The sequence below is a fragment of the Salvelinus alpinus genome, chromosome 5 (genome assembly GCF_045679555.1).
Source record: "Salvelinus alpinus chromosome 5, SLU_Salpinus.1, whole genome shotgun sequence".
Lineage (NCBI taxonomy): Eukaryota > Metazoa > Chordata > Actinopteri > Salmoniformes > Salmonidae > Salvelinus > Salvelinus alpinus.
In genome coordinates, this window is record NC_092090.1 from 31,491,237 (window position 1) to 31,503,418 (window position 12,182).

Sequence of the window (12,182 nt, forward strand, 5' to 3'; positions counted from 1 at the left end):
TCAGACAATCAAAATAACTTACATTTCACTAATCTTTCAATTAACTTTCATTTGCAAAATGAAATGTTCTAACACTTGCCTTTTTCAACAATCAGGGAACCTAGTGTATAATGTGACCGATGGTTCAGGGTGGTGCTTCACGGCCTACTGCAAAGCAACGTGCCAAGTTGAAGTGGAATCAAATCCATGTCCTTCCTCTACACCACCCACTGTTTCTCCCACAACGTCCGAAGAGACCACGACCACACCACCAACAACTCAATCCTCCCCAGACTGCACTAGCGTTCAGCCACCAAGAAAGGTCATTTTTTCCCTAAAAATCTTTTTTGGGGGGTAATAATAAAATGGGTGAAATGGTATTTTAATGCTTGAGACTTGGATTGTGTATGTGTGCAATTCAGAGGTTGAATGGGCAAGACAAAAGATTGAAGTGTCGTTGAACGGAGTATGGTAGTAGGTGCCTGGCGCACAGGTTTGTGTCAAGAACTACAACACTGCTGAGTTTTTCAAACCGTTTCCTTTATGCATTAAGAATTGTCCACCACCCAAAGGACATCCAGCCAACAAGACACAATAGTGGGAAGCACTGGAGTCAACATGGGCCAGCATCCCTGTGGAAAGCTTTCGACACCTTGTAGAGTTCATGCCCCGACATACACTTAGAGTATGTTTAACAATTCTTGTGCATGTTTGAGTAATTGCTTTCCCCTATCAAATCAATGACAGAATGGAGAATCTTGGCAGCTGAATAGCTGTACCACAGCAATATGCCAGGACGGCATTGTTGTCCAGCTACCAGTAAAATGCAAGCCAGTGGAGCCACTACAGTGTGAGAATGGCCGTCCATCTGTCAAGGTCTATGATTCAACTGGATGCTGCTTTACATATGAATGTGAATGTAAGTGACAACATACAACCCAACAATCTGAATGAAAATAAGACATTATTGCTCATTAGTTTTTAGTGTCCTCTGTCAATAGCTTAGATTATTATCAACTCATATTTTATCATGTTGCAGGTGTATGCAGTGGATGGGGTGGATCTCACTACATGACATTTGATGGAGTATATTACAATTTCCAGGAGAACTGCTCCTACACCTTAGTGAAAGAAATCAACTTCAAATACAACCTTACCATTATTGTTGATAACCACTACTGTGGAAACGCTGACAGTGGATTCTGTCCTCAGTCCCTTATCATTCATTACAAATCCTATGAAGTGATTCTAACCCAGCAGAGATCTGGTGAAACAACAGAAAACGTGGTAACTATTTAAAAAATATGCTTTTTATTTTTTTTGCTTTTTATTAATATCCATAATTGTTTTATGATGCTGCTGCATTATCATGCTTTATTTAAATCCCATAACTTTAAATGAAAACCAATTATAGGGTTAACATTGTCATGTTACTACTTTCAAGATAACACATGACTCAACCATCTAAATGTGTATTCATTTCTACACAAATGCAGGTATATGTCAACAGTAAACGGATCTACCCAGCTTACAGAATGGGTGACATTGCTCTAACAAGTACTGGTGTGGAGGTCGTGCTGGAGATCACTGATCTTAAGGTTCAGGTGTCTTACAAGGGGTCATCATTTAGCATCAACCTTCCTTACTCCCTCTTCCAAAGCATCACAGAGGGCCAGTGTGGTGAGTATTATTAAAGAGGGTCAATAAACATTTCACAGTTTCAAACTTTCAGTAGATGCTCCTATCTAGACCAACCTATAGAAATTGCTTACGACAACTATGACTTGTCCTTGCTAACTAGGTTTTACCCTACTTAATATCCATATTTTCAAGGTACCTGTGATAATTCCCAGAAGAATGACTGCCAGTCACCTAATGGTCAGATACAGAGCTGCTCAGTCGCAGCTAGCCAGTGGCTGATTCCAAACCAGGACTGTCCAACTCCTCCAACAGCACCACCCACTACTGCCACGGCAACCCCAAGCACATCCCCTACCCCCTGCAAGACAGTCATTTGTGAAATCATGAACAGCAAGTAAGGAACATATCAAACTAAGTTTGAAAAAGGGAACAAGAACAGAATAAGAATTCACTTCCTAATTGTAATGTACATTTTCTGTCATGTTCATTTTCTTGTATTTGCACCTGTTTTTTATCATAATACAGGTACGGTTCCATTGGCATTTCTAGTTAAAGGTTGCACTCCATGCATCTCTTTAAATCACTCTCTATGTTATTTTATTTCAAAGGGTCTTTGAGGACTGCCATAAAGCGATTTCTCCTGATGCCTTCATTCAGGCCTGTAGATCAGATGTCTGCAACAATGCTAATTCTAGCTGCTCTAGTCTGGAGGCGTATGCATCTGAATGTGCAAATAAAGGGATCTGCGTTGACTGGAGGAAGTCCACCGATGGAGAATGTGGTGAGCTATGAATCCAAGCATAGTAGTCATGCCACAAATTCATAGGAAGCTACTTTTGTCTTAGGCAGCTACTTAATTATTATTTTTTTGATTGTGTTCAGCATATCTGTGACCTGTTTTTGTCCTGCAGAGCATACATGCCCAGCCACTAAGTTGTACATGCCATGTGGTCCAGCAGTTGAACCAACATGTAATACCAGGTAATCTTCAGTCTGATTGGATGTCATATAAATTTCATTCATATAAGCCTTCTTTTAAATAAACGATCTCCTGCATAATCCCAAACCTCTTTTGTATGCAGATATAATGAGAAGTATTTGAACAATCAAACCCAAATGACCAATAAGACAAAGGAGGGTTGCTTCTGTCCATCTAAAACCGTCTTGTTCAGCACCTACTCTGATACTTGTGTGGTCTCCTGTGGTAAGAATGGGTTATGGGTCATTTTGCAGGTACCTATCAATATGAAAATTAGACCTTTCTGTACTTTGAAACATTAAATTAATCATAAATAATGGTTTGCAGGCTTTATTTGTAATGGAATGGTTAACAAAATGTGTTGATGTGGAGGTGAGAATAATTTGACGCCAACCATGTGAGACAAAACTTTTAAACACACCCTCTATTTATTTTTCAGGCTGTACAGGACCTGATGGCAACCCCAAAATGGTAAGAATTTCCTCCATCTAAATATTCTCCAGATATTCATTCTCACATAGACATATCATGAGATGCATTTCACGTGAGTCAGGGAAACTTACCTACTTGGATGGATACTTTTCATTGACTTAGTATAGGTCTTGGCCTCTTTCTTCCTTCCAATGAACTGACCAGAAGAAAACTTTAAATCTCGGAATAACTACCTCCAACCCATTTCTTCTCACCTAATGATGGTTCATATTAACTGCCATGGTTAAATCCAGTTCACTGCAGAACAAAAACAGTTGAGTTACTCTTTTCTGTGTCTGTATTGACCTGACATTACCCTGTTTTTTTCTTAAGCCTGGTGATACATGGGAGAGTGGTTGCCAGCAGTGCACATGTGACATGGACTCCATGATTGTCCAGTGTCAGCCTATCACTTGCCCCACACCAGCCATACCCATCTGCAATGAGACTGGATACAGATTGGTGAACAAGACAGAAGGCTGCTGCCAGAAATATACATGTGGTGAGTGATGGAGCAGACCCTTCAAGTAAATCATTAGAAAGCCAACTCTTATTTACACAGTACTAGACCAAGATTATCTGAAGTGTTCTGTAGGGTCATAGGGGTTATTTGACCCTCTATCGGCTTGTCTTTTAATCACTTCTCATTGGTTACCTCTGTAACAGAGTGTGATGCACTGCTTTGCCCCAAAGTCATGATGGACTGCCAGCCAGGGTGGGAGGCAATTATAAGCACGTCCATCTCAAGCTGCTGTCCAGAGTATACCTGTGGTAAGTCCCCTTGATTTACTTCATCAGCGGTTTAGTTAGTTCATTGACTTTGTAATTCCCATGTATCACTGGTTGCATTTGTATTAACTCTGACATGAGTCACTGGTATCACTGACTGATTCCTTCTCAATGTGTGTCTGTTCAGTTCCTAAGAGTGTATGTGTCTACAATAACATTGAGTACCAGGTAAGAATAAGTCATTTCAAAGAAATTAAATGAAAATCAACAAGCTTCTGAAAGATTCACACACACATAGCTTGTTTGCTGCCCTCATAATTGGTCACATTCTACTATAGAACTGCTCCCTTTGCACTCTGACCCTCCTCTATTTAAACAGTCTGTTATAGTGGATGATAACTTTTGTCTCTCTCTTTCACTCCAGCCTGGTGCTGAAGTTCCTAAAGGAACTTGTGAGAATTGTACCTGCAGCTCGATCATGGATCCTAGCACCAAGCTCAACAACATTGTGTGCACAAATATCTCCTGCGACACTACATGTTCACAGGTAGTCATGTCTCTCTTACAAAGATGATCAATTAATTTACATATTTATAAGAAACTTGCAGTAGCCTACTCTGGAAGCTACTGCATGCTTATAAAATAAGTGAACAATGATTCAATGATGGCTCTCCATCCTCGTCTTAGGGCTTCCAGTATCAGGCCATACCTGGTCAGTGTTGTGGGAAGTGTGTGCAGACAAGCTGTGTGGTTACTATGCCAGATAAGACCAAACAGACTATTCAGGTGAGTACGACAAGCGTGTGTATGAGGATACATAATCTGTCTGCATGATCTGAAACATCCTCTTCTCCTTTTGCGATAGGTGAACGAAACGTGGTCACCACCTGGTGACAAATGTGTGAAGTACACATGTGAGGAAACTGGTGGCCAATATATACCAGTGGAGGTGAAGACTGTGTGCCCTGCATTCAGCCCAGAGATCTGTGTTTCAGTGAGTTTCTGTCCTATCTCACCTCCATCGTGGGGACAATCAACACTGCAGTTACACTGTTTCCCATTTTCACTCAGAATGTTACTATCATTCCTAGCGCTCTTGGGTCATAGCAATAGATGTTTCAGTAACATTTAGAATGGAAGGGAGCTCACATAATGTATACAATCTGCCACTTATAAATCATCTCTCCTATTTTTCACCCCAGGGCACAGAAAAGACAGATGCAAATGGATGTTGCAAGACCTGTAAGTAACACGTCCAGCCAAAGCATTCCTAATAACCACCTATCTACTGGTTAATAATAGCATGCTATGTCATCTAAACAAGACCAACCGGAAACATTGTGTGACTACATACTGGCCAAAAATGTATATGTTGGCTGTTTCTGCTTCATCTGTGTCATACCAAACAGTAGCCTAACTCTTGATGCATCTTCCCTGACCAGGCACAGAACGCAGCAATGTCTGTGAGATGAAGTACACCACCACTAGCATTGTCATCAGTGGCTGTGCGACCGCAGAGCCTGTGGAGATCAATTCCTGCTCAGGAAACTGTGGAACCTCTTCTATGTAAGTACTACAGATGCTGAATGCAGCACTAGTCAATGTCATTCAGGCCCCAGTTAGTGATCATCTATTCACTGTCTAGTGTGCCCTTTATGAACTAGGAGACAATTTGACTTATTTATTGCTCCTGTGCTCATCTTGTCAAGACAACCCAGGGAATTCAAGCCCTCTTTTCAACTTGTCTTGTGTTTCTGTGAATGTGCAGGTACTCAGCAGAGGCGAACACCATGATGCACTACTGCTCCTGCTGCCAAGAGGCGACCACTAGCCAGAAAGAGGTGGAGCTGATGTGCCCTGATGGGTCAAAGGTCAAGCACTCCTACATCCACGTTGAGTCGTGTGGATGTCATGTAACAGACTGTGATGCAGGCACGACCGCCGCCCCGGGGACGACGAGACAGCGCAGGAGAAGGCGCTAAACGTCTAGGGAGACAACATGCACACTGATATCGCAATTGTCCTCATGACATCGAATGTTTTTGTCCAAATTTGTTTTCTTGTTACGTTTTAATTAAATCTGTCATGCCAGTGTATTTCTACAATCGGCAACACTTAGTGTTATGTTCTTATACCTTCATTGTAAAATGAATGTATTTTCTATGATAAATGTAGTGGAGAATCTCTTTTCTCATTTGTAGTGATTAATAAACAACAGCAACTTCAACATGTGCTTCTTTCTGCATGTTCCTTTTGCTCTTTGAGCAATTCTCAAATGGGGCTGGAGAAATGTAACCACTCTCAAATTTACAAACAGAGCTATGGATGTAAGGACCTACCATCCATGAGCTCAAAATGATCGTTTAAGGGCCAGATTCAATCAGATCACTTTTTGCCCACTATATGCATGTTTTAAAGGCAATGTTCCAGCGATTGCAGAGACCACATTAACGGTAAATGCAGCATATGTTTTGCTCAATCGAAAATGACCTTGATATATTAATTTCTCTGTAACACAGATCTTCCACAGTACGGATTGAATCTAGGCTTTAATCATGTTGAGTCTATACAGTGTTTATTTACAATTACATCATTTACAAACAAAGAAGTAAAACAAGCTTATATTTGGGTTTCTGATGGGGTACGACAGTTGAACTAAGCTCATGAGTCATTTTTAAGTTGTATTCTTCAAAAACCAATGGGTAAATTTCAATAATTTTAAAGTCCAAAAATGGCATGGCAAACAAATCAGTAGGTTGAGATATACACTACAAGACCAAACAAATGCAGATATAACATTTATTTCCATAATGTGTCATTAGTAAAGGAAATTAATTGCAAATATAATGTAATGCCCATTCAAACCAGATAACCAAGTAAACTGCTGTAGCACGTAGCCTTGCCATTCCATTACAACAGAATCAGAACAACCTTCCTAACTTCCGCTAGAGTGCCTTCGAACATCCTTGTGCACATTGATCTAAAAGGACTGTAAAAGTGAAATAAATGTTATGCTCTCTTTAGCTTAGGAAGGTTCATTTAAGAACAAATAAGTAGAATGGCTAAATGTGTAAGAGTTATATGGACATGTCTGGCTAACCATGACTCAATCATGTTCAACATATGTCTATGAGAATGGGATAAGTACGGGGAAAACAGAGAATTATATATTTTTTTATGTAAGTGCTTGCATTTGTTAAATCAATAGCGGATAGTTCAATCAATCAAACATAAGTGCCCAGAATTGGGATCACTAAACAGCAATGAAGTCTTTAAACAATAAGTATTTTTACATACTGTATGACACCCATGGAGTATGGCCTAAGCATAAAGGAAATGTACTATATACATTTTTTTATGAATCACATCTGAAGATTAAGCAAATACAAATATAAAATGAAAACCCCATGTTAAAATCAGGCCTTTGGGGTGATGGCAACATTCAATACCTCATGTCGATGGATCTTCACAAGTCTCCTCTTTATGTGTTGGCCTATATATGGTAGTGTTAGGACATGATATTTTATCTGTATGATAATCATACCAACGTATACCAATTTTCTGAATAACATGTAATCTGGTTGAGCACACCATTTTATTTATTAATCCAGCAGGGATTTTCACAGCCTATAACAATTTGCAATAAAGCCTGTGAATTCAGATAGGGTGAAGGGAACGGATGATATCAGTAATATGTTTATTTCTTCGCTGCTTTCAATAATACCATGTAATTATCTGGTATTGCATTACCTCAATATAGGGAAAGTGGGATACCTAGAACTGACTACATTCAACCAAAATGTGTCTTCTGCATTTAACCCAAACCCTCTGAATCAGAGAGGTGCGGGGGGCTGCCTTAATCCACATCCAAGTCATCGGCACACAGGGAGCAGTTGTTCGGGGGTTAACTGCCTTGCTCAAGGGTAGAACAGCATATCTTTCAACCTTGCCAGCTCAGGGATCAGAACCAGCGACCTTCCGGTTAATGGCCCAACGCTCTTACCGCTAGGCTACCTGCCGCCCTTATATTCTTCCACCAACAGTGAACAACTTATGGGAGGATTTGCACATCTCTGTTTGTTACATTTTGATAAGTCCTAAATCTCTTGTCTTCATAATAAGGCATAATCTTCTGAATATATAGAACTATATTTATACAGATATACACTGAGTATACAAAACATTAAGAACACCTGCTCTTTCCATGACATAGACTGACCAGGTGAAAGCTATGATCCGATATTGATGTGACTTGTTAAATCTACTTCAATCAGTGTAGAAGGAGGTTAAATAATGTTTTTTAAGCCTTGAGACAGTTGAGACATGGATTTTGTATGTGTGCCATTCAGAGAATAGTTAAAACAAAATATTTAAGTGCATTTAAATGGGGTATGGTAGTAGGTGTCAGGCGCACCGGTTTGTGTCAAAACAGCAGCGCTGCTGGGTTTTTCACGTTCAACAGTTTCCCGTTTATATCAAGAATGGTCCACCACCCAAAGGACATCCAGCCAACTTTACACAATTGTGGGAAGCAGTGGAGTGAACATGGGCCAGCATCCCTGTGGAATGCTTTCGACACCTTGAGTCCATGTCACACGAATTGAGGCTGTTCTGATGGCAAAAGGGGGAGGTGCAACTCAATATTAGGAAGTTCTTCCAAATGTTTGGTATGCTCAGTGTATATACCAAACACAGATAGGCTCAATACAGTACTGGTCAATACACAGATAGGCTCAATACAGTACTGGTCAATACACACATACAGAGAAGACTGGCTAGGGAGCTCTCAACAACTGCTATCTCAAAAATCTAAAGCTTCTGGAGGATCCACAAAGCATTGCATCAACATCAATTGTACATAACTCATTCTGAGGCATTCAGTTGTACAACTGGCTAGTTATCCCCCTTTCCCTAAAGTGGAACGTAAAATTGAGAAGTCAACCAGCCATCACAGCACTTCTCAGTAGGCAAACCAATTTGTCCCAATCCCAGATGTGGACTGGGATCAAAGCTATACATTGTTTCATAATACAGATGGTAATGTATACAGATGTATAAATGTGTGACACCTCAGATATGGACATCTGCTTATGGTAACAAAAAAAATCTGGATTTTCTTTAGTGTTAAGTTGAGCGCATGCAGGCCTGAGTGCATATTTACAAACTGTGCAGGGCGCTGTCACTGTTAATGGGCAATGTCCTGCAGGGCCGGTACTAGAACAAATCAGTCGGACATGCCTTTGATATCCATAGGGGGATACTCTTGCACGTTCACAATGTTTTCCAAAGGGTGTTATAGTAAAGACCACAGGAAGCTCTTGAGCTTCAAGTTTGGGGAAGCTTACAATTTATCCTACCATTTCAACTGATCTGCGTGAAAGCTATGATTATTTTTATGTGCACATTTTCATGGAACAGTTTCATTTCAATAATAACATTTTGGTTTCTCAAAATCATTGTCACATGGTTAATCATCAATCTTAATTAAAATGATTAAAATCAAAAGGTTGAAATTCAACTAAGGCTGGAGCACCAGCCTTTGCCATATGGACACCACAGGAGGTTGGTGGCAGCTTAAATGGGGAGAACGGGCTCATGTTAATGACTGGAGCGGAATTAGTGGAATGGTATTAAATACATCAATCACATTATTATGAGACATTATTATTATTAAAGGCCATTATTATGAGCCGTTCTCCCCTCAGCAGGCTCCTGTGATGAACACATTGATACACTATGGTCCATCGGGGACTAAAGAAATGACCGAGAGTTTATAGGCCAATGCAGCAGTAAGCCTATAACTTCCACCGTCAACTAAGTAAAATACATAGGTCAACAAAAGTCAACAAATAAAAACAGCAGAAAATATCCTGATGAAAATTCTGGTTCTTTCAATGAAATGCATCTCTCTACTCCGCCTGTCTGCCTCCCTTTCTATGTCTTGACTTGAGCTATTGCTAATGAAGTGCAACATTGCATCAAATCATGAGCTAGCCCTAAGCTGTGGCTAGCGAACTTGCAACATTGTATAAACTAGCCTATTCCGGGCCCTCAGAGTGACCCGGGCAAGTGAGCTCGGGATAGACAGTATTTGTCAAATACTGAGGAACTATCATTTGCAATGGATGTAAAAAAACAGATTTTGCTTGCAATGTGTGAGTTAAGGAAAAAATTACTGAGAAGCGTATTAGTGGTGGACATAGTGAGTTAAGACAGTCAGAAATTAGACATTGCCAAATGGACACTTTCCTACATTTGCATGCAGCAGGCCAGGTAGGTCTACTTCTATGCGAGCTCAGGCGCGCGTGCTACCTCTAAGTTATCAGGACAGAGAAACCAGACACATGCTCATAGAGCACTCCAAACAAAATACAATTAAAAGATTGACAAAACTCTTAATGGTTATGAAATAAACCAAAACTTAGTGCCTGCATTATGGAGAGAGACACAACATATCTTCGCCACACACTCCTCCCCTTCTTCTTGTTGCAACATTTTATATTATACTCAAGACATGTTATCGTCACACTTATTTTAGATGCTTTTCACTGACAGCCGCAACTCAGCCGGCCCTGATTGCCATCCTGATCAGAGCTCTATAAATATCCATCAACGATTGTCTGTCAGCACCCAATTCATAACCAGAGACCGAGGGCATAAGATTCACCATCTTCTTACACTTTGTTTCAAAATGTATGACATGATCTTCCATGCAAATCGCTCATTAAACCAAATATTTGACCTAACAAACCTTCCCCATAGGCTGTCCATACAGAAACAACAGTACATTAATCAGCAACTTTCTTCTTCGAGAAGAACATACAGCAAGACTTTGCCACTGACAGCTCAAATCACATTTATTTATACATTTTATAAATTATTTATATATTTTTCAGCTGATATCTCAAAGTGATGTACAGAAACCCAGCCTAAAACCCCAAACAGCAAGCAATGCAGGTGTAGAAGCACGGTGGCTAGGAAAAACTCCCTAGAAAAGCCAGAACCAAGGGAGAAACCTAGAGAGGAACCAGGCTATGAGGGGTGGCCAGTCCTCTTCTGGCTGTGCCGGGTGGAGATTATAACAGAACATGGCCAAGTTGTTCAAATGTTCATAGATGACCAGCAGGGTCAAATAATAATAATCACAGTGATTGTCGGGGGTGCAACAGGTCAGCACCTCAGGAGTAAATGTCAGTTGGCTTTTCATGGCCGATCATTCAGAGTATCTCTACCGCTCCTGCTGTCTCTAGAGAGTTTAAAACAGCAGGTCCGGACAGGTAGCACGTCCGCTGAGCAGGTCAGGGACCATAGCCGCAGGCAGAACAGTTGAAACTGGATCAGCAACAAGGTCAGGTGGACTGGGGACAGCAAGGAGTCATCAGGCCAGGTAGTCCTGAGGCATGGTCCTAGGGCTCAGGTCCTCTGAGAGAAAGAAAAAAATTAAGAAAGAGAGAAAGAGAGAGAGAATTAGAGAGAGCATACTTAAATTCACACAGGACACCGGATAAGACAGGAGAAATACTCCAGATATAACAGACTGACCGTAGCCCCCCTGACACATAAACTACTGCAGCATAATTACTGGAGGCTAAGACAGGAGGGGTCGGGAGACACTGTGGCCCCATCCGACGATATCCCCGGGCATCGGCAAACAGGCAGGATATAACCCCACCCACTTTGCCAAAGCACAGCCCCCACACCACTAGAGGGATATCTTTCAACCACCAACTTACCATCCTGAGACAAGGCCGAGTATAGCCCACAAAGATCCCCACCACGGCACAACCCAAGGGGGGCGCCAACCCAGACAGGAAGATCACGTCAGTGACTCAACCCACTCAAGTGACGCACCCCTCCCAGGGACGGCATGGAAGAGCACCAGTAACTCAGCCCCTGTAATATGGTTAGAGGCAGAGAATCCCAGTGGAGAGAGGGGAACTGGCCAGGCAGAGACAACAAGGGCGGTTCGTTGCTCCAGTGCCTTTCCGTTCACCTTCACACTCCTGGGCCAGACTACACTCAATCATAGGACCTACTGAAGAGATGAGTCTTCAATAAAGACGTATAGGTTGAGACCGAGTCTGTGTCTCTCACATGGGTAGGCAGACCATTCCAAAACAATGGAGCTCTATAGGAGAAAGCCCTGCCTCCAGCTGTTTGCTTAGAAATTCCAGGCACAGTTAGGAGGCCTGCGTCTTGTGACCGTAGCGTACGTGTAGGTATGTATGGCAGGACCAAATCGGAAAGATAGGTAGGACCAAGCCCATGTAATGCTTTGTAGGTTAGCAGTAACACCTTGAAATCAGCCCTTGCGTTAACAAGAAACCAGTGTAGAGAGGCTAGCACTGGAGTAATATGATCAAATGTTTTGATTCTAGTCAAG

The 12,182-nt window shown here is 41.4% G+C and overlaps 1 protein-coding gene across 1 annotated transcript in view; it reads left to right on the plus strand.

The window, feature by feature from the left end:
- The window catches only part of LOC139575929 (mucin-5B-like), a 30,524-nt gene extending 24,498 nt beyond the window's left edge, over positions 1-6,026 (plus strand). The window contains exons 31-48 of the mRNA XM_071401401.1: positions 96-301; positions 727-898; positions 1,019-1,266; positions 1,476-1,659; positions 1,813-2,014; positions 2,229-2,401; positions 2,532-2,601; positions 2,703-2,824; positions 3,039-3,070; positions 3,404-3,572; positions 3,737-3,841; positions 3,987-4,027; positions 4,224-4,346; positions 4,487-4,585; positions 4,665-4,793; positions 5,002-5,041; positions 5,242-5,365; positions 5,568-6,026. Of these exons, the coding sequence (XP_071257502.1) occupies positions 96-301; positions 727-898; positions 1,019-1,266; positions 1,476-1,659; positions 1,813-2,014; positions 2,229-2,401; positions 2,532-2,601; positions 2,703-2,824; positions 3,039-3,070; positions 3,404-3,572; positions 3,737-3,841; positions 3,987-4,027; positions 4,224-4,346; positions 4,487-4,585; positions 4,665-4,793; positions 5,002-5,041; positions 5,242-5,365; positions 5,568-5,781 (2,453 nt within the window). The 3' untranslated portion in view covers positions 5,782-6,026. The remainder of the gene's footprint in view (positions 1-95; positions 302-726; positions 899-1,018; positions 1,267-1,475; positions 1,660-1,812; positions 2,015-2,228; positions 2,402-2,531; positions 2,602-2,702; positions 2,825-3,038; positions 3,071-3,403; positions 3,573-3,736; positions 3,842-3,986; positions 4,028-4,223; positions 4,347-4,486; positions 4,586-4,664; positions 4,794-5,001; positions 5,042-5,241; positions 5,366-5,567) is intronic.
- Positions 6,027-12,182: the final 6,156 nt, after the last annotated feature.